General features: G+C 44.7%; 2 protein-coding genes across 2 annotated transcripts in view; both read left to right on the top strand.

The window, feature by feature from the left end:
• Positions 1–11,403, top strand: part of LOC119184197 (neprilysin-1-like) — a 312,286-nt gene extending 300,883 nt beyond the window's left edge. The window contains exons 21-22 of the mRNA XM_075885224.1: positions 11,102–11,143; positions 11,223–11,403. Coding sequence (XP_075741339.1) covers positions 11,102–11,143; positions 11,223–11,364 — 184 coding nt within the window. The 3' untranslated portion in view covers positions 11,365–11,403. The remainder of the gene's footprint in view (positions 1–11,101; positions 11,144–11,222) is intronic.
• Positions 11,404–14,119: 2,716 nt separating this feature from the next.
• LOC142790267 (inhibitor of growth protein 5-like) overlaps positions 14,120–23,567 on the top strand; it is an 85,075-nt gene continuing 75,627 nt past the window's right edge. Inside the window, exon 1 of the mRNA XM_075885226.1 lies at positions 14,120–14,240. The gene's annotated coding sequence lies outside the window, so the exon portion shown is untranslated. The remainder of the gene's footprint in view (positions 14,241–23,567) is intronic.

Raw genomic sequence — 23,567 nt, 5'->3', positions numbered from 1 at the left:
CACGGGGACCAAGAGGACAACAAAACACGACACTCGCTACACTCGCAACTAATTTTTATTTCAGAAGCAGCACTTCATATATAACCCATAACCCTAGCGACACAGAAAAGGACTACGAACACTGAATCATTGCCAACAGAAGCTTTTGCGCAGACTCAAGCGATAGTACACGGCTGTTACGCTTAGACACTTTAAAATGACATAACTAAAACAGCCCTGGGTAACATCAAATCAAAAAAACCAAAAATTTTGCGGGAATTCACACGTGTTTGAAACAAAATTTTGAAACGACTAAAAGGAGAGTATGACACATGCAAACACTGATCTCAATTAAGTCCTTCGAGGTAGCTGGCTTCTCGGTTACTTAACAAAACCGATGACTGACTAATGCATCCGTCTTTTCTTTTTTTAATGTGAAAGGCTTCGACAATTTCTCTGGTTAGTTGGTTTCCATGACGGAAGACCACGGTTGTGTCACTGTACAGTGGTGAGCAGCCACACTGGGAACAGTGTCTCTTTATGTGAGAATGAATGCCAGTTCCTAATGATCGCTTGTGTTCTAAAAGTCGGGTGTTCAAACAACGACCCGTCTGGCCGATGTATACCTTTCCACACATTAGCGGCAGGCAATACACGACTGATAGACTACACTTAACAAACTTTATTGTGTGATTTACCGTACAACTACCAGCATTAGTGTTTACTGCTATGGAAACTTTACGGTCTAGTTTGGAACATATTTTACTAAGCTTGTTGGGTGCCGAAAAAACTAATTCTAGGCCATAGCGATTACCTACGTTTTTTAAGTTATGGGCAATCTTGTGCGCATATGGAACTGACACTATCTCCTTCCTGTTTTCATTACTTGTCATTTTTTTATGAAAGTTGTTGCGTACGTGACTAATCAGCTTGTTAGCCGATCTACACAACACGTGTTTTTCGTACCCAGCATTTTTTAGCCTGATAATTTGTTAATTGAAGCTTTCGCTAATCTTTTCTGGACATGACTTTGTTAAGGCTGCTCTCAAACATGAAAAGGCCATGCCACTTATTACAACTTTAGAATGTGCCGATCGGTAGCTAAGCAAGGGTTTTTCCGTTTGCGGATTGTATGACCAGCATACATGTTCTGCTGTGGCATCTAACTCCAATATCCAAAGACTGAAGTTTGTGATTGACTGGTAATTCATGAGTAAATTCAAGCCCTCTACTATTTTTCTTGAAGACTTTCAAAACTTCTGCGACTGTTTTATCCCGACCATCCGATTCAATAAAAACCAAAAAGTCATCTACAAACCGAAACACTTTGAGTGCAAGCACTTTAAGGTTTAAATCTATTGCCTTGTCCATTTTTGCTAAATAAATTGTGCTTAAAACCGGGTCTACTTTCGAGCCTATTGTGATACCGGATTTTTGTCTGTACATAGCCTTTTTCCACATAACAAATGTCGACCTAAGGTAAAAGGTTAACAATTCAAGAAAGGCATCCACCGATACACCACACTTATTCACAAACTCAAACTCATCGTTTTCTTCTGTTATACATTGCTTTACACTTGACAATAGCGGACCATGTGGGATGTTGTAATACATATCTGGTATGTCTACGCTGAAGAAATAGCATTTTCCTGGGTTATGTGTGCTTAAATACGAAACTGACGCCTCAGAGTTTGGCAGACTGAAAGGATCCGATACCTTCAATGTCTTAAGGTGACACTGAAGATATGAAGACAAGCATAGTTGCCACGAGTCCCTTTCGGATACAATGGCTCTGAATGGAATATCAAAGTTATGAGTCTTTGCCGCAAAAAACAACTCAAGATGTAAGCTACCTGCGCTTTTTACTGCTGATGCAAGCCGTTCCAATTTACTGTTCTCTAGTAAAGTGAGAGCCATTTGCTTAACCTTGTTTGCCTTTACGTCTACACGGACAAAATTTTTTTCTACGGCTGCCAACGCCTTACCTTGAAAGAGACCTTCCGGTATGACAACCAAACAGCCTTCCTTATCTGACGTAAGAAAACGCAAGCTGTTTTTTACACCAAAGTCCACTAAATTCCTTATGTGATGTTGTTTTCTGTCGCTGGTTATTGTCCTGGAAAGCACATCGACGCACTCGGTGATGAATCTTGGACGATCCTCCTCCGACACACGACGCGCCATGGTCTTGACTACTGTCACTTTTTCCGGTGGAGAGAGCGACGGTTCGAAACAGAACTTCGGACCCAGTCCAAGAATCTTTTTGTACTCTTCGGGAACTGAAACGTCCCCGCAAACTTCTTAATATCAGCTGCCCACCTAACCTTTCGTCTCCCCCTAACCCGCTTGCCTTCTCTAGAAATCCAGTTAGTTGCCCTTAATGAGGTGGACCGCCAGGTGGCGCCGAAGAGAGCAAACGAATTCACATCGGCTCCATCAATCATCGTACCTAGCAGCGGTTAAAATCATGTGACTACCAGTGAAACTACGGGAATTGTGCAAGAAGACGTCAGGTACACGCTGACAGTACCGGCAAGATACAGCTGTTATATACCTTCCTCTTGAGGGATAGTGGCAATCTACCTGTCATAATTTGAGACTGCTTGCCAAACGTGCTCCACCCCATTCTTATTCTAGTTCCTTCAATCTCGTGGTTCGGCTCCGCGGTTATTACCTGCCCTAAGTAGACATAGTCTTTTACAACTTGAAGTGCACTAATACCTATCTCAAAGCGCAGCTCTTTCCTGAGGTTGTTGTGCATTACTTTCGTTTTCTGCAGAATAATTTTAAGACCCACCTTTCGAACAGGCTACTGAACAATCGACCGCATTCATACTATCAATCAGGTAATAGAGAAATGCTCAGAATATAACCAACCACTATGCATAGCCTTCATAGATTACGAGAAGGCGTTTGATTCAGTAGAAATATCAGCCATAATGCAGACACTGAGGAATCAGGGCAATAATGAAGTATATATAAACATCCTGGAAGAAATCTACAGGGGATCAACTGCTACCATTGTGCTTCACAAAGAAAGCAACAGAATACCAATCAAGAAGGGTGTAAGGCAGGGGGATACAATCTCCGCAGTGCTATTTACCGCATGCTTACTGGACGTTCTCAGAAGCCTAGAATAGGAACAGTTAGGGATAAGAGTTAATGGAGAGTACCTTAGTAACCTGCGCTTCGCCGATGACACTGCATTGCTGAGTAACTCAGGGGACGAATTGCAACTCATGATGTCTACTTACACATCGATAGTTGTGCCCAGTATCGCTTGACATGATTCGCGCTGCCAAATGCTACCCAAGAGCCCACTATCGTCGTCTCCAAAAGTGATCACAGACGGTTCAGAACCACCTTGTTCAATTGGAGCACCACACGCAACATTACTAGCAAAAAAACAATGTGAAAGCCACGTGCGCTACAATGCACTCATTCGCTTTCTGCCCTGAGCAATATGGCAACGCGTCAGCTTCAGCGACGGAGCCTCTCCAGCACTCCAGATGCTTTAGTACAACTTCCTTGCTCTCCAAGTGTGTTCGGTTCCAGGCTGCGTCCCTGTCTGGAGCCCCACTTCTGCCTCGCACTCCGATAACATATGTTTCAGGGCGCATAAAGCTTCACTGGGCTCGGAAACGTTCTGGTCTCAGCTGCCGCCACATGTTCGCTTGCTTTTTGTTCACTTTTTGGTGTCGTGGCGGAAATTTGCACCTGGCCCTTCATGGGTAATAATATTCTTAAACTTGAGGTGATCTTGCTCACCGTACGTCGCAGCCTTCGAGCCCCCTCGATGCCAACGAGCGAGATAGCTTGGGCGAGTGCCCACAATATGTAAACATCCTTGTTTTCGATTTCATCCACAAGTGAAATTCGTGATGCCTCAGTGGAGATGCGGCCGTTGGCAAAGTTGCGAACTGCCATCTGGGAGTTCCTGATAACCACTGCAGCCGTGGTGGTGGCCACGGTGAGCACGATGGCTACGAGGAAACAACAAAGTTTTTTTTAGACAATGCAGTTTACTGTTGCTGTATACCTGTTTCCGTCCCTTATTTTTTTTTTTTAGTGTCTGGCAAAATGTTTGTATGTTCATTTCTAGCTGAGAGGCTTTTGAAAGGCATGCAAATAATCTCTGAGAATTTCCAAGTACAATGGTAATCACGGTCGAACCACGTCCAGTGTACTGAGCACTAGGATTCCTTTGTTGCACTTATACACATTCTGCTGTCTGTGAAAAAGTGTTGCTCCTGCACTCTAATAAATACTGGAATATTTGGGGAGTAGTTTTGCTACACAAGAATATTCGTCATTTGACTTGCTTGCGTTTCCTTTCTAGAAAACCCAGCGCAGGCCAATTTCCTGTCAAGAATGCTATGCTAGTAAGATATAAAAATAAATGGCTCTCGGCAAATCATGGCTGAACTGCATTTGTGATAATTGTGACAAATGGGAAGGGGCGTTAGAATTATCAGCGTCAAATGAAACAGGAACAGCAGCAAGCGTTAATAATAATTTTCTAGTGCCCCCCCCCCACCGTCCAGTCATCATCACAGATATGTGCAGTGCTACCAAATAGAAGTGATGTGCACATATCAGTGGTGATGATTGAATGGAGCTCACTATACGATTTCTAATACTTGCCCCTGTTCGTAATTCATTTGATGCTGAAGGTACATGTATATATTGTCGCGGTACAACGCGAATAATACGCAGATACACCTTGGGACGACGAAAGCAGCGTGTCCTCAACAGCTCAGTCACAAGATCGTCTTCTTCAGCCTCGAGAGAAGCTAGAGGGCCACTACCTCGTGCCCACTAAATGCCCCATCATCGTTATCGTCCACATATGGACACGCGTCATTTGCCTCTCTCCCAAAGAGCATCACCCTGATGCGCAGTCTGTAATGCAGTTTTTTTTTCTAAATTAAAGTGTCATGCGATCACTCGCTGACGTAGGGTTTCATGCGGACTACGTGAACGAGTTCAGGATGGTGCTGGCGACGCCTTGTACTATACGAACAGTCGGGAACAACTTCGTAAGTGACATCGCTCAGTCGTCGCACAACTAGGTACGGTCCAAAGTATCTTCTTAAGAGTTTTTCCGAAAGTCCTCGTTTTCGTATGGCCGTCCAAACCCATACTTTGTCGCCAGTTTGGCAGACGACTGTTCTGCCGTGAGCACTGTAGCGGCCTGCATCGTAGTCTTGCTGCTGGCTGATCCGTAAACGTGCAAGTTGCCTAGCTTCTTCTGCACGTTCTGTAAATGTGTCGGCGTCCGGGACGATGTCGTCGCCTTCGTGCGGTAACATTGCATCTAACATGGTTCGTACTTCCCGTCCATGAACAAGGCTGAAAGGTGTCATGCGGGTCGTTTCTTGCTTGGCCGTGTTGTATGCAAACGTTATGTAAGGCAAGATTGTATCCCAATTTTTGTGTTCGACGTCAACGTACATCGAAAGCATGTCTTCAATGGTTTTGTTTAGATGCTCTGTCAGCCCGTTCGTTTGTGGGTGGTATTCGGTGGTCTTACCATGCGTTGTTCGACTCAGCATCAAAACATGGTCCAAAAGAGCTGCTGTAAATGCGGTTCCTCTGTCTGTGATTACGACGGTTGGTGCACCATGCCTCAGTACAATATTCTCGATAAAAAATCTTGCCACCTCCGCTGCTGTACATCTCTGGATAGCCTTTGTCTCGGCAGAACGGGTCAAATAATCCGTTGCGACGATAACCCATCGGTTGCCTGCAGTAGAAGTAGGGAGTGGGCCCAAAATGTCCATGCCGATCTGGTGGAATGGAGTCATTGGGACCTGTACGGGTTGCTGGAGGCCAGCTGGTTTAGTTGGCGATGACTTGCATCGCTGGCAGTCGAGACAGGTACGAACGTGGTGCTTCACGGCTGTGGTTAGTCTTGGCCAGTAATACCTTTGCTGTACACTGGCCAACGTTCTTGTGTAACCCAAGTGGCCATAGGTAACCTCGTTGTGGCATGCTTTCAGTACTTCGGTGCGAAGGGCTGCTGGGATGACGAGCAGATAGGCAGATCCCGTCGACGAAAAATTTCTTTTATAGAGTACTCCGCCACGTAAACAAAATGATGACAACGCTCTTGCGAAAACTCTTGGCGCCTTCCGAGAACTGCCATCCAAGTAGGTAATTAAGCCAAGCAACTCAGCGTCGTCTCGTTGTTGCTGCGCAATGGTGGTCGTGTCGAGGACACCGAGAAATGATGTTTCCTCCTCCTCAGGTAGGGTTGCCGACTCAATGGGTGAACGGGACAAACAGTCGGCGTCCATATGTCGCTTCCCTGACTTATGTACGACTGCTATGTCGAATTCCTGCAGCCCGAGACTCCAACGCGCTAATCGGCCGGTAGGGTCTTTAAGATTAGTTAACCAACACAGTGAGTGGTGGTCGCCAATTACTTTGAAGGGGGAGCCATATAAATACGGATGAAATTTCGTAACCGCCCATACCACGGCGAGACATTCCTTCTCAGTCGTGGAGTAATTAGCCTCAGCATGTGTTAACGTTCTGCTTGCGTAAGTGATTACCCTTTCTGCACCCTCTTGCTGCTGCACAAGCACAGCTCCCAGACCAACATTGCTAGCATCGGTGTGAAGCATCGTAGGGGCTCTCTCGTCGAAGTGGGCAAGGACTGGGGGTGTTTGTAGTCACTGGGGAAGATCGTTAAAAGCAGCTTCCTCTTCGTTATTCCACTCAAAGGTGACGTCTTCTCTTGTGAGGCGAGTTAGTGGTGATGCTATGCGTGCGAAGTCTGCGATAAATCGTCGATAATACGCGCACAGGCGGAGAAAGCGTCTGACAGCCTTTTTATCGGTCGGCATAGGGAACTGTTCTACGGCTGCGATTTTTTCAGGATCGGGACGAATACCAGCATGACTGACAACATGACCAAGAAATCGCAGCTCTTCGTAGCAAAAGTGGCACTTCTCAGGCTTCAACGTCAGGCCCGCGGACTGTATGGCTCGTAAGCCCACCTCAAGTCTCTCAAGGTGCTCGTCAAGCGTCGCGGAAAACACTATGACGTCGTCCAGATATACTAAGCATGTTTTCTACTTCAACCCAGAAAGCACGGTATCCATGAGTCTTTGAAAGGTAGCAGGGGCTGAGCACAAACCGAATGGCAAGACCTTAAATTCGTATAACCCATCTGGTGTCACAAAAGCGGTCTCTCGGGTCCACCTCGATTTGCCAATATCCACTCCGCAAGTCCATTGAAGAGAAGTATCGAGCATGTCGAAGTCTGTCGAGAGAGTCGTCTATACGCGGTAGTGGATATACGTCTTTCTTGGTCACCTGATTTAGCTTCCGGTAATCCACACAGAAGCGCAGGCTGCTGTCCTTTTTCTTAACGAGGACTGCAGGGGACGCCCAGGGGCTCTGTGAAGGCTGAATGACATCATCTTCAAGCATCACTCCCGAGTGAACATCCAGTCGTGTTGCCGGAGCCGTGGCCAGTGCCCGTCCCACTTTGTGAATGCCGGCGCAACGCTGCCGATTGGATCTGCCAGTCTGTCACTGCTGCTGAATGATGGTTTGACGGTGTTTTCTGCGACCATATCCATGGCGTTTTTCGCAGCCATCTCCATGGCCGTAACGGTGTTGCAGACGCGGTCCCAAGTGAGCTTGCTGTCGCTCATGGCCAGTAACCGGCAACATATCGCTTCGGAATGTAGGCTTGCTATCAGGCGGTCCCAGAGCGCTTGTTCCAAAAAAGTGCCAAAGTCACAAAATGGTGCTAATTTTTTCAGTTGTACGACAAATTCTGCGACAGTTTCTTGAGCGGCTTGCTTCTTTTGGTTGAATTGGTATTTTTCACTCACCACTGACCTGCTCGGAGAATAGTTGTTTTTCAGAGCAGACACGACTTCCGGGTACGACGACGGGCCCGGCATCTTGGGTATTAGCAGACTTCAGGGCATTACGTATGCGTCTTTTCTGATGGCGCTCAAAAACACATGTACTTTCTTGGCCTCGGCAATCTCATTAACTGTGGTGTACAACTCGAATCTTTCGACGAACACGTCGAAACTGTTGCTGCCGGGAGTGAATTCCCGTGGCTTGCTGAGAGCCATTGCCATCTTCAGTTTTTGTTCGATCTCATCCTCGTTGCCACTTTATTGCATCTACAGAGAAAGGCAAAGGCTTCACAGAACATCTTTATTAACGGCACTGCATGCTTGCAGCACGAAGCAACGGTTCCCACGGCAACAGAACAAAAGCCAGAATATATATGCTCACAGGCCACTCGCGCAAGTGTGATAACATGGTGACGTCACTAACAGTCTGTTCTTCGGCAATGTTTCTCACGCGCAAAAACACAACAAGGGGAAATGGTGCATGCGATAGCAACATGTTGTAACGAACTAAGACTTTCCGCTCTTTTTCATCTCGCCAAACAGAACGCTTCCGGGATAAGAAAAAATCACAGCATATCCATGAAGTAAATGATGATGATGGGGTGAAAGTTCTGGAGGTACATCAGTAAAACGTGAATCCTCTTGTTAAGAGGCCCTATGGTCCAACCTTACCTGAATATTTTAGTAATGTTGCCTTTGGGTGTCGCAAGAGCCAACGCCGGGCAGGTTGCATAGAGGGATTGGCAATGCAAAGGCAGCCAGAGGAAACGAATCATTTATATTTACAACGTGTGTACTGCGGGAATTGAGGCTAGCCCATCGCCTTTGTGCTGGCTCTGCCGCCTTTTCTGCCGTTCTCACGTTCCGACATGACTCCCCTCCTCCACTGTCTGCCGCGCTGGGAGAGCAAGGAGTGACGCTTAACCCCTTCTCACCCGGTAGCGGATGTCAACTCTGGCGCCACGCGCGGGGTCTCTCGGGACGTTTCGCGCGCACGCGTCGGGGAGCATGCCGGGGAGTGAGTCAGATTCTCCGGGACAGCATACCGTGAGCACGCATTCTCTTTTCTGTCCGTCGACTCCTGTTGTTTGGGGCTCGTCGGACTTTGCTGACGGCGTCTCGCACCCGAGGCGAACGCTCACCTTTTGTTGCCCCTTTGTGTACGCTTGGCCAAAGGGCGGTACGGTGTACTGGTGCATGGCCAAGCTACGTTGACCCGTGTCTCTTCTAAGCCAACGCAAGCACCTTTGCCCTCGCTCGAGCAAGCTGGCCTTGGTCCCGGTGTCTCCGTGAATCACTTTTACCACGGAGACGTGCTCGTGGCACCCTGTGTAGTGCTTTTCGCCCGTGGCGTGGATAAGCCCATTCGCTTTCCCGTCGCGCCTTTGCAACGGGCTGCAGTGCAACTTGGTGTTGCCACAGATAATAAAGTGTTGCGACCTTAAGCAGTACCGTGTTCTCGCCGCGGCGACAGTTAACGCGTGCCTTGCAGCTCGCTAAGACCGGACCTATGCTAGGGGCCGTTCTCCTTCGGGATACGTATTACTACAGTACAAAACGTGAACGAGGAAGCAGCCGAAGGCACATATACCGGCCTTTTGTAGGAAGATCATCTTGCCAGTATCAACGCCTCTTTTTATTCAATTCAATGCCAGTGCAAACGCGTGCTGTCCATCCGCCTTTCTTCAGAGTGTGGTCATGATGCAATGTCACAGGAGGGGTAGGGCTGGGTGCATCACGCGTGCTTTCGAGCGCTTTCCCACGGAAACTTAACAGACGTGTGTCTTTCTCCATTAACAGATGTGTGTCCCTCTCCATTATCATACGTCTGTCAGATTTCTTCCTTCGTGCTCCTTCTTTGTGACTGGAAGCAGTGCTGCCGTCGCCTAACAGCACATCACTGTGACGCATTCTCATTGGTTGCCCACGTAGCATTACGAACGGTGACACGCATTCTCAAAACACTGTATCGCTTACAGAGCCAGCATGACTGCGAGCGTTGTGATATGAGGAATGCAAAATGCCACCCCACGGATCTGTATACAAGTGAACAAAAATAAACACTTCATGCTATTCCCGTCGTGAGGCACTGCATGAAGGGCTCTTGTCCCCATGGCCGCAAAGCAGAGGCGAAGGCTGGGTGATGGGGGAGAGCAGGAAAGGGCCAGAGGCCAGAGAAGAGGGTGGTGAACAGCTGGATCGGGCACATCTGACTGGCATTGATGGAATGTTGGAAGCACAGCCAGTACTTACCTACGGAGCAGGAACCTGGAGGCTTACAAAGAGGGTGCAGCTTAAATGGAAGATGACGCAGCGAGCGATGGAAAAGAAAATGATAGGAAGAGATCAGAGTGGGTCAGGGAACAAACTGGGGTTAAGGATATCATGGTCAAAATTAAAAAGAAGTGGACATTGGCCGGGCACGTAGCACGTAGGCCGAATAACCGCTGGTCATTATGGGTAACTGACTGGATTCCCAGAGAAGGTAAACGCACGAAGGGAAGGCAGAAAGCTAGGTGGGCCAATAAGATTAAATAGTTTGCAGATATAAAGTGGAAACGGAAAGCACAAGACCGGGTTGATTGGCGGTACATGGGAGAGAAAAGCTTGTGTGGCGGCTCGTTCGAACATAGTGTAGGTAAAAGCTGTGCTGCAAAGTTAAGGAGGAAAAAACATGTTAAAAACACGGGGCCTTTGCCTTGCAGTGGGTGTAGTCAGGCTGGTGATGATGATACACAAATAAAAAATATCTTCAGGAGCACCAAATGGTGGTAAACCATACCATATGTTGTTTCGACCAGCAGTAGCTAATTTAAAAAAATCCTTGGTCTAAGTCACTTTAAGTTCTATGTGTACAAATGTACAAGCTGTGAATGTAATACCTAACATTAATCTAAACTGTTAAACCTTCTCTGGAATATCCTTCGAGGTGACTTCTACAATACTGTGTGGTAACACGGCACTGCTTTAAGGAAAGTGCATTTGCATAAGGAATGTCTGCAGATAGAATTCTTCATCGCATAATGCAAAGAGTTCTAGCATGCACATCACAGTTGTGTAATGGTGGTGCACATAGAAGACACCAGTCATTTATTTTTAGAGGGTGGCACAGATGGTTCTGTTGGCCAGTCCTTCCACAGACTGACTAGAATAACAAAGTGTGACAAGTGAAGTAGGCCACTGCTCCAGCTGGTGGAAGGAAATGTGTTCCAAGCAAGCTCTAACATTCCCCACAGGGCAAGGCGCGTCATGGTGGCCAGCCTGGTGGACCACAAGAGGTAAGGCACAGTGTGATAGTACCACACATAGAACTGGTAATGCAGTGACCGACTGAAGACCATTCCTATAAAATTGCAGGTCAGCAACGGCAGCAGCATTTCTGGAAATGGCTGTTAAGGAAACAACAAACATGTTCACCACTTTTTGTTCACCAAGTATGCAAGGATACGATCGGGGAACATCACCAGCACTTTTCCCTTGTTCGTGGTCCATTCGGTGAGCTTGAGATACCTAGGTAATAAAGATTATACTTCCTCAATGCTACCCTAATTATGATTAGTGCAAGCACTCTTTTTATCCCTAGTTTTACACTAAAGAAATCTTTTCTTTTATCCCTAGTTTTACAGTAAAGAAATCCCATCAGGCAAACCACACTGTGTTACAGCTTCAGCTTTGAACTGTTTGATTAAAGTGGTTTGTGATGCATTTTAATAATAATAATAATAATAATAATAATAATAATAATAATAATAATAATAATAAAACACTCGAACTTAACCACTCAGAAAGATGGTGACCACTTGGCTCCAAGCCTTGTTATCAAACTAAAATGTAAACCTGGTTCTCATCCTCGCATAAACACAACAAAAAATAGAAGCTCAAGTGAAGGAAATCAAAAACTAGAAGGAAGTCTGAAGGGGTGAACTGGAACCGCGGCAAAAAGTGCCAATACACCACCCTGTTACATAGAGTGCTGTGGCATCTTTAGAATTCTTTTTAGTGCCGCGGGAGCGCTTCAACATTTTTGAGCGCCATGGGAACACTTGCACTTTGACAAACGAGGACACTCATGAATTACAGTCGAAGGTACAAAAATATGCTCTATATGATGGGCTTTTCAGTAAAATGCTAAATATTGTTTGCAAATTGCCAAATGCAAAATATATATCAAATTTTTTTCTCAATAGGTATGGAATCTGGTTAGCAGAGTACTTATATATAATTTACTAAAATTCGTTAGACTCCTGCGTGATACCTGATGACTGGCGCTCTGCGAGAATAGTTACGATTCACAAGTCTGGGTCCCCTTTAGAATTAAAAACTTACAGACTAGTTTTTTAAACATCCACAGCTTGTAAACTGCTAGAACGCAGTTTATATAAAGCAATTATGACACATCTGAAGGATAATGATTTACTTCACGCTTTAGGGCTGGTTTACCCTGTATGACACATTTAGCTAAGATGACGTGCGAAGTGTAGTGAATATGAGGGGTCAAATTGATGCAGAACTTTTCAACTTTTCCAGAGCATTTGATGTTGTTCCACATACTGATTTAGTAACCAAACTGCATTCTATGGGCATTGAATTAATTATTATTCGTTGGATAGCATGTTATTTGTTCTAGAGGAAACAGTATGTTGCGGTTAATGATTATGTTTTTCATACACTGGATGTTCACTCGGGAGTGCTGCAAGGCTCAGTACTTGGCCCTTTAATGTTCCTAGTTGATCCGACTGTTTGCCGATTGCGTGGTATATGCTAGACTGACTGACCCTTCCAATCCCGTTCGACTCAACGGTACGTTGCACTCAATTAGCATATCGTACGAAACATGGGAATTGAAGCTTAATTATACTTCATAGACGGCATGCATTATATTTAGCAACAATAAAGAACCCTTAGACTTTTCTTGCATTATTAATAATGCAGAAAAAGAATTAAAAAAAAACAATCAAAAGAAGTATTTAGGTGTTACAATTACAAGCAGTTTAACTTGCAAAACACATATAGAAAATGTTTGCAGCAATGCGATAAAAAAGCTCACATTTTTTAAATGAAAATTACATCGTACCTCATCGACTGTAAAATTAACTGCATACAAAGCTCTCATCAGACCGAAATTGAAATATGCAGACTCAATCTGAAGGCCACATAAAAAATATATATTTGGGAAATTAGAGTGCAAAACCTGGCCTTGAAGTTCATATACACCACATACCCGCGTTTTTCAAGCGTCAGGTCAAACTGAAGAAACTGAAAAAACCAGCTAATCGCAGAAATGTATCTCGTATGTAGTTTTTCTATCAGCTGCACCACGGTCACTATAAAATACCGCGTGAAAACTACCTAACTGAATCCCATATGCGGTCTGGTCGTACAAATCACAACAAAATAGTTGAACAGCCATTTATAAATTTTAAAATGCACCAGCATTCCCTTTTTCCACATGCAATATCACTACGGAACTAATTAGCTGAAAAAGTAGTTAACGCTAATACAACAGAATCATTTGTTTAGTTAATCACTTGTACAGTTTTTAAATAACCTTTCGTTAGACGTAAAGTTATGTTTATGCTGAACAACTATGTTGGCAGTTTATTCTTACATTCACTTTCCCTTTTTTTTCTCATAGTATGCAATTTACCTCATGTGTTGAATTGTTGTATGTGAATGTTTTATCACTGTTATAATGTTGTGTGTTTGAAAGTGTGAAGCATATTTACTAATTTTCCTTTATTGATCGTAGTTTATGTTTACTCTACCAGTAATTTAGCGACTGTTGTAAATGCTGTTCCCACTCCTGCTTGGGCTCGAGTAGGGCCTGCAATATTTGTAAATAAATAGAAATATGCAACTGTCATGCTAGAAAAATAAATTTACAGCATTTGCATCAATAAGAGTGCTTGCGATCCGCATCTTGCACTTAAACAAGAGCTCCTGAGATATTAAGCACTCACGAGTCTATGGAGCCATCCAGACAGAACAGGCGTGGCGGGCATGCGAGCATAGCTGCATACTCGAAACGTTTCCCAAATCCATACACACTAATGCAGGCAGTGCTCCTGCAGCATACCCCTCTTACCCAAGAGTGTCTTTCATTCAATATAATGGTAGTTTCTTGACGTTGCATGTAGCATAAGTGATGAAGACGTCTTGTACTTTGCAATTTCAGTGCATGCTAATGCATTCCAGACCCGGAGCCCTCAGCCTTTCACACAGCCAGGGTCATTTCGGGGTGTTAAACAACAAAGCCAAACAGCGTACACCCGCCATTATAACAATATGGCCTAATATGAACCGGGCCTGACCGAACACTCGCCCGGCCCTAAGGCAGGGCCCATGCAGTGCTCTCAAGTGAACTCGCATTTCCAGGTGGGCATATTAAGCTTCTGTCCTCCATATTGCCTCATCTCAGATGAACAACATGGTTTGAGCTCTAAGCATACGCCGCTGAAGTTTCATTGCACCAGACTGACGGGCCCATTCAGTAGAGACTTTATTTGTTTTTGTGATATGAAACGAGCATCAGTACATTCCAACAATCAGGGGCGGAAGTGGGCTCTAGTATTGTGGAGCAGCTTTAAGAAGCAGGAATAATGTGGTTTTGGAGCAGATTCGAAGCAGTAAACAGGGACTTTTGAAGCAGATTTCTCGGGCCTCACAATTACAATTTTTGCTTTCTGGTAAACACAAAAAAAATTCAGTGGATTTAACTAAGCATGCAATGATGATCAAGCGACCAGACTTACCTAAAATTCACATTTATCAAACGTTACAACATCAAAGCGCAGCAACTCAGAAAAAGCATAAGCAGCCTTATTGACACCTGCTAGACCTCAGACGAAAGGAAAAATTTAATGTTGCAATGTTGCAATGTTCTAAATGTGATTGAAACACCCCATCCAACTGAACAGCAACTCAAGACTGGAGATGAGCTACTACATAATAACCCTAACACCCTAATTCCATTGGGCTCTATAAAAACAAATGTAACAAAATACTTATGTTTCGGTAATTGAAGTGCCACAGCCAACATGAGAACCACGAGGCGTGCCATCGCTAGGCAATTAAGTGAATTTTTATTGTGATAGCAATTATATGGACAGTCTCGACTGGTTTTTGCTGCTATCGTCGCTGCCACCGTCACTCACGTGTATATATATATATATAGATATATATATATATATATGGGAAAGAATGCGCTAGCCTCCTCTTTCTGTGGAATGCACATTGCCTTTTTGGCCGGGGTCGTATGCACGCGCTTATCTCGTGCGCGCAAGGGGTGAGGGCTTATGGTTGCCACGCTATTCGCCGTGAGATTGGGCTATGGGTGACAGCGCCGTTCTCGGGAAAGTGTGGATAGGCGATTGGCGGCGCGCACACAAAAATACATGTATGAGCCAATTGAGCAATACATGGGCAATACATGGTATGAGCAAATGAGCAATACATGGTATGAGCCAATTGTCAGTAGATAAAATGCCTTGACCACAGTTTACTGTTAATATCTACGCTGTTCTCTACTCAATCGGTGCCCAACGCCTATGCAATAATAACATTACCCTCAAGTAAAGCGCATTTTACCTTTCATAGGGATGCTCGCCCTGGGTGACTCTCTTCACGCTTTCGCACTAAATCACGCCTTTGCTGTGTTGTTTGTACGCGGATAGCTTGTATTCTGCCTGCTATGCACTGCTGTAGCGTGACTGAACTACTTACTTACATCTTTGTCGTCTGCATACTACAAAAAAAGATAAAGAAAGATCGAAGAAAGCCACCAATTGCACCTAATACATGTTCCCTTTTTTTCTCTCTCATGCTGTTCACCATGAAATGTGGGACAGTCGATAAGTCTAGTAAGGAAAGCTTAGTGGCTGACGACACTTTGCGCTATACTGCGTTTGCCACATGTACGCACATGTTCTTGCAGCAGTAAAAATATTATATGAGAGTTCAGCAGAAAGCTTTCATAGATGGATTACGTGCATGACGGTGCTAAAACAAAGGCTTGGTTAATGAGACAAGCATGTTTTTTTTTTTTTCAAGCAAAACTGCCTTTGGTCGGTCTGCCTTTGGTCTTACTACTGCCTTTGGTCGGTCACTAACAATGAGACTCAAATGCTGAAAACAATGTAAAAAAGATAAAATTTTCAGTAAAATTATACGAGATTATATATAAGGCATGCCGTCTGAATTAATTTTCAACATCTGGGCTTTTTAAAGCGTTTTTAAATCTAAGCAGGCGGTTGCCCACGGTAGCTCTGCTTTAAGTACAGTCAAAGTACCGAAGTCTCACAGTTAGTGTGATAGTAATATTTCTATATAGTGGTACCACGGCCAGATAAACACAAGTGAGGCTTCTCGCATGACCAATAAATTACAGTGTCGTAGCTGTACACCTACCAACAGCCATAGATGTTGGTAGCTGTAGGAAACTCGTGCTCCCCTTGCCCCCCCCCCCCCAATGGGGAACACGAGTTCCCCCACTGAGAAAAGTGAGGGGGGCTGAGCCCCCCCCACTTTTGACAGTGTTCACTGTCGGCTGCACGCTGGAAAAACCAACTACTAGGTAATCACTCATTTATATTGTTACAAGGAAATGAAAATGTTACCAGGGAATGTTTAGTATAGTAAAACTTTTCCTAAATTTCTGCTCTGACAATTGTCCTTGAATGCTCTTTGCGGTGCGGGCACCTAAGCGACTCGATTGATTGATATGTGGGGTTTAACGTCCCAAAACCACTATATGATTGTGAGAGACGCCGTAGTGGAGGGCTCCGGAAATTTAGACCACCTGGGGTTCTTTAACGTGCACCCAAATCTGAGCACACGGGCCTACAACATTTCCGCCTCCATCGGAAATGCAGCCGCCGCAGCCGGGATTCGAACCCGCGCCCTGCAGGTCACCTAAGCGACTCTTTTGTGCCTTGTACTGTAGTCTTGCCTAGTGGGCTCAGTACAAGGCGCGACAGCGTCTTGTACTTTTTTGTTATGGATGAAAACGAATCGTTTTATGGACCCGTCAGAGCATTTCTTGCTTCAGGAAAATTGTTTTCTTTCATGAAAAGTGAACAGCATCATCGCTGCTTTATCGAAGCTGCTGTGAGCCAATGATTGTGACGAATCTTTTTAAATGCTTTAGTTCTGCCATACTATAAGCGTCACAGAAAGGTTTCACCTTTAGTCTCTGATAAATCTGATCAGCCTTGCTTATGGTAACTAGGAGCGATGACAGCAGTTGGCAAAGTGGCGAAGAATAAGGCAGTGGACTCGAGTACTGTGGGAAGCTCAGCTTCTAAGCTTACCCTTTAACTTGACCCACTAGACCAGGAAGAAGGTGAAAGACCCTGGTTTTCTGCACGATGGAGGCCTAATTAGGAGTCGGACTAGTTAGTTTTCATTCAACTTTAGTTGTCTTTGACAGCTAAAAATACAACTATGACAGAAAAAAAGCACACACGGGCAGGGCTGCTTAGTTCTCTCTCTGTCCTTCAGCAAGGATGAGCTCACAGAGATGTACACGCACACATACACTCTAAAACATTTTCTGAAGTAACTGCGCAGTTACGCGGAGGACTCTTTGCTTCTCCAAACAACAAAATGCGTGCAAAAGATTGCACACAGCACTGCAAGGGGGCGCTTTCCTCCTTGTGAAGATGTTCGTGAGTTGATTGATATGTGGAGTTTAATGTCCCAAAACCGCCATATTATTATGAAAGACGCCGTAGTCTTTGACGCCGTAAATTTCAAATACCTGGGGTTCTTTAGCATACACCCAAATCTGAGCACACGGGCCAACAGCATTCCCGCCTCCATCGAAAATGCAACCATTGAAAAGCTGATTACATATACAGGCTGTTTCACGTAACTTTAGTCAGAGTTTAAAAATATGCCGAAACATGTAATTACGACGCGACCAAACGCAAGTTGCTTACCGTTGCCTGGAGTTAGTCGGACTATTTTTCGTGTTGTCAAATATTGTTCAATTAGATATGTTTAATTAACTAACTTTTCAAGAAAGGAACATAGGTAAGAAAATTCGATAAGACAGTTTTGAACTCTATATCTGTTAGGTATTAGTGTTTTTCTGCTAATTACAAATGCTTGCAAAATACAAAAGATACCACGTGACAAACCCGCTCGTGCGCCAGTGCGCACAATGACTCTAGTGCTTCCTAACGTTCTGCGTACAAACGACCATAGCATTTGCCTGTGCTGTCTCAGCAGGGCCACAATTACAGTGGTGGCATTACGATGAACACGTTTTGCTATCGGCGCCAAAAACGATAACCGCTGTGACTGCTTATCGCTGTCATGAACCGGTGCGAGGGAAGCTTGGCGTTTGTACACGGAACGTTAGGGAGCACTAGAATCATCGTGTGCACTGACGCGCGAGCGGGTTTGTAACATGGTATTTTTTGTTTATTTAGCGGGCATTTGTACGTAATTATGTGTTCCAACATATTTTTAAACTCTGGCTAAAGTTACCTGGGACACCCTGTATATCCTGGACGAGTGAGGTAGGTTGTTGCCCCCCCCCCCCCCCCCTCATCTCGCGAAAGAGTTGGTGTGCCACTGCCAACAAAGTGGAAGTGCATATTCTAGAGTCAGTTTCTTTTTGTTTTGTTTTTCTTTTTACAATTGAGTGGCTATAAAACACTGCATTCACACACCGTTTAATAGTTCTCATGTTTGGAACGATGCCAAGAGCATTTTGTTATGTGCTTGAAGCAGAAAGCGGCACCCACTCTGAAATTATTCTGGAGAATGGAAGGTACGACGACAATAAACATCACAGTGAAAAGTTACACTTGCCGATCTTATTACAATGCATTAGCAGTCGAGCAAGACCAAATGCTTTCCTACGTTGTTTCACGCATACGTAGAAACAGTTGCACTTGCCCTGACAAGACCGGACAAACCACATTTTGAGAACATGCATGATGTACGCGCACATAGAAACAGGACGTAGCTAGCAGGCGGTGCATGGAGCAAACCACACTTTGCCGTTTCGACCAGTTGCCACCAGGCGGCGACTCTACTTGATCTTGCGGCCAATCGCGGCAAGGACCAGCACGCAGCTCGTGCCCCCAGAGTAAGAGGGAGCTTCTACAGGATGCGCTCTCAACACACACACAAAAAAAATAAAACGGTCTTCACCCTTTTGGCAGAAGTATGACTTTTTATTAAGATAGGAATTATATGGACAATCAATAGGTTTTCGCTGCCGTTGCCATGTTTAGCGTGCATAAACTACAAGTTGGTATCAAACCCTGCGCATTCTACGTTCGACCCACGCGTAAAATTGCTCAAGCTGAGGTGGTGAGCGCTGCTCAAGCAGAGATTCAACGAGACGGCCAATCTTCATCTCTCGGGGGCCGCACGCGTTAGCATCCCACTGCATGTTAGAACTGCCATTGAATGTTCAAGCAGAGAGGAAACACGCCGCCCGTCCTGAACGAGCATGAAAAGACGCGGTGGAAAGGGGGGTCACTCGAGCAGCAGCCGTGAACTTTGATTGTAATCAAGGGCGTGGTTGCAATAGCTGGTGAGCACAATATCGGCACACGCTCCTAAACCGTTCGACTTGGTGCGCTCTCAACGGGAAGAGATTGTGCAATAAGAGCGTTTCTCCCTCGAGCAGCCGCACTTACTGTCTTACACCAGCGTTTTGTAGTTTGAATGTCGCGATGTTGGATCCAAAAGAGTTGACTGTCAGCCTTAGTCACGGGGTCGTGACGTCAACTAAGGCTCTAGAAGCTGTTTTCATGAGTGAAATATTTGGGCTAACCTGTGCCCGGAAAACGAAACCTCACTATACAACAATACAAGCTGTAGACTTATAGCAGCGAACATAAAGCGTCAGCATTTTTTGTATGCATTCGAAGATTCCAGGGTTATCGCTAGCGGACGGGTAAGTTCCAGAACAAACTGTAATGTACGCATTGTGCGCGTAATTTAATCGAAAGGTTCTAAGATTATCTAGATGGTCCGCAGTTATACAGGTGCGGTTTGCGCAAAGTGGCTTGTGTATTGATGCGGTAACAAAAAAATGCCGTCATATCCACGAAGTGAATGATGATGAGTGGGCGAAGCTCCGGAGGTAAACCTGGTAAACCATGAATCCTCCGTACATTTTGCCCACTCGATTTTATTGCAACGCTCCCCCTAGCGTACGTCACCGCACTATATTGAACGATGACACGCACCATATGTGGCATCATTCCTATTTTATAACACCTCGCATCTTTCATAATCAACTACACTTACCGCCGTCTAGTTTATAACATCTTGCATCTTTTGGACGGACGGACGGACGGATGGACGGATGAATGGACGGACGGATGGACGGATGGATATGGCTGTACCCTTTAGATCGGGCGGTGGCTAGCGTAATACTTAGAACTGAACGAGAGGTGTTTACATACAGGGGACGCACAGCCCACGCCTTAAGGAGCTTCGCTCCTAAAATAGAAAGAAAGGAGCGCGTGCGGCATCACCATTACAACATTACAAATTGTTGCTATTGCAGTCATCAGCTCGCTGGTGACACTGATTTTTTTTAGTTTATATGGCGAAAAACTCGCCGCACCGTTGCCAACCGACCGTCGAGCACGGCACGTGCTCGACGGTTTCTCAAAAACGCTGGGGCGAGTTCTTTGTAACACCACTGCTGTCTTTATAGTGTGACTAGCAGCTTTGCTGTTGAAAGACATATAGAGTCGCATAATGAGGTATGCAACAAATGCCACTTTAACAAAAATCAAGCATTGTGTTCACGCGGCGAAATGATCATGCATGATCCGAAATACGACGTTTGATATGGGCGTGGTTGCGTCCTTTGTGTAGCCCTCACGTGTTGCTCGGCTGATGGTAAAACTCTCGACTAAATTTGGTGTTGCACTTGCATATTGCCGTTTAGGCGCGGCTTGGCGCGACTGGCACAGCACTTCGACCCCAGCAATAAGAGAACAGGGTAAGTCCTATACCCACCATGTATTTCAGACCAAATTTATGTACCTTTTACTCCATAACTATAAAAGTTACATCAATTATTTTACTATCATTGTGATCATAAGTTATTACTCTTCTTACAGGGGCATAATTATCACTGAAGCTTGTAATGCTAATTTTTTGTAGTTTTTTTTTTAGATTATGTACCCGACTATCACCGGTCATTCGATATTAATTGTGTGAAAAAAAAAAGGTACTTAAGCATAGAATAATAATTCTGTCACTGTATATTCTCTCGCACATTCGCTAAATACTGGCTGAAAACTATGTTTCTAGATACAGTGGTTAGTGAGAAAAAGGTGCATAAGTACAAAAAGAAAGCATGTTTTGCAATAATCACATTTAAAGCAAAAAATATGCTTTGCTTCAAAAATACCACACAAAAAAAAAACGCCAATTGAACAACATTTTTAATAGGCACCAGTTATATATACTCATCACCAATACCACTTTCTCTTTTAGTTGTGGTGTCTGGCCTGGCGGGCCTCCTTTGTCACCTGCTTCACAACCCTGTCAGCGAATTACTGTCGAAGCAGGTCAATTGAGTGTAGGTCCTGCAATATGTAGCGACCTGGCGAAATTCCAAATGAGTTCAGCACATTCACACGATCTATAAGTATTACCACCACTAAAGGTGATTACAGCGTCAAGACTGCATATTTTCAGTGTAAGGTGTCCGAGAAACAAGTTTTTTGGAGTGCGCTCCCGCACGACATTGTTGAAAGACTCGTTGGGGTTTTGAGTTTTCCCATGGAGGCATTTCGCAGGTAATTTGGGATTGGCAAGTTGCTCATAAATAAGCCTCAAGAACAGATGGCGTAAGGTGGTCTTTGTGAATGTATAGTTCACCACTGAACTGGGCTTTATTGGATTGGTATCCGTTGATGCCATGTGGAAATATGTTGCCCAGAGAGCCTTTCACATGTCCTCTAAGCTGACTGTATTTCTTCTATTGGCTAAACCAAAATACTTTTGTACTCTGCGAACAACGCGCGCGGAAAAGCACCCGCAGAATACTTTACCTGCGACTAAACATTGACTCAGCAGGTGAAGCACTTGTTGCCAGAGCAAATATCATTCCCACTTAACTTTCCAAAAAATTAGTGCCCTTCATTTCGGCGTGTTTTTGGCTGCCCACATGTGCACTCAGACGAACCGTACTTAAGGGGGGTGAAGCAGGCCGCCGCACAAGTTTCGAAATATGCGATTTTTAGACAGAAAAAAGTAACATTACAACAAAAAAATGTCTGATTCTGCTTCAGAAAAAGCTGCAGATTTCAAATCGCACAAAAAGAAAAAGGATTTTTTTCAATATTTTTGCTTTAAAAATTTCATAACAGCTTGACATTTCTCTGTAGTGGCCCTTGAATAAAGAAGAAATATCTAAAAAAACAAAGAGGTCAGCACTGATATAAGCAGCTTCCTTGTTACCACAGGCACTCACAAAGTCTCATGGGTGCATGCATGCTTACATATGTAATAAAGGCTAAGAAAATTCTCTGGCAATAGACTCACCGAAACCACTTTGGCAGAAAGCACAGAATGATGACAAGGTGAAGAGCCAGGAGTGCCAGGTGAAACGTGCGGTTTACAAACAGCTCTTCAGGCAGGAACCTCCAGTTCACCGTCCACTCGTACAGGAACACTCGGCCCAAGTTAAACGCCCCCATCATGTATGAAACCGGGTTGGAGAGCAGGAATGGCAGAGCCAGGACCAGCTGACAACAAAGATGACTTGTTACTCGGAGCACCAGAATATTCATGTCAATGCAATACCTGAACAAGGCCACACAGCCCAATCAGCAGGCATGTCTTCACAAGGCCTCGAGTAGACAGCAAGACGAGGAACAATGCTGGTGCAAAGAGCAGGATGTTCATCTTCACGGAGACAGCCAGGCTAGCAGAAAACGAGAGAGTTCAAGTGCAAACATATCTGCCTTACACTGAGTGAAATAAAAACACTGAAAATCGAAACAGTTTTTTGCACATAAGTAAAGTACAACTTGACAATTCTGAAAACCACTCCATCAGTGACACTTCGTAAGCTAGAAAATGCACAAAAAGGAAGTGCAGGTCAAGATGCCACCTTGATATTTCTGTACCATGATGTCATAAATTTCAAAGGCGTCTACTGGAACATACTTAGCTAATACATTATCATGTGTGGGTGCTATAGACCTAGCATACGAAGTTTCCAAAAATTTCAATCGAGCTAATGTTGTGAAAATACCAAAAATATATTTTTAAACTTTTGACGTCAACTGCGGAAATTTTGGCACAAAATTTAAAGATGCAACTTCAACCTTGATTTTCTCTGCTAATAATGAATTTATAATAGTGAAACATATGGCATTAGAGTACTCAGAGTGCAGTTTGTCAATTCAAACCTAGTTATTGTGTCTCTTTAGTGTCCCCTTTGAAGAATACCGGCAGAACCCTACTACTGTGTGAAGCTGGCTGTGATGAGTGTAGTGCAACAGCGTGATATTGTCAATGAGGTGTCCTGGGTGCGGTGTTGTAGTAATGTTGCGAATGACGTGACATGACAACGGCACCACACAAGACACATGCATCACAAAAAGAAGGACGACATTGGTAGGGCACAGCGCATGGCGAGCGGACGAGAGCCAATGAGAGGGTGGCAACGAGACAGGTAAGAAAACTACGATGGGCTGGAGTGCAAGG

This window comes from Rhipicephalus microplus, unplaced genomic scaffold (assembly GCF_043290135.1).
Source record: "Rhipicephalus microplus isolate Deutch F79 unplaced genomic scaffold, USDA_Rmic scaffold_90, whole genome shotgun sequence".
NCBI lineage: Eukaryota > Metazoa > Arthropoda > Arachnida > Ixodida > Ixodidae > Rhipicephalus > Rhipicephalus microplus.
This window is presented reverse-complemented; position numbering and strand designations above follow the sequence as displayed.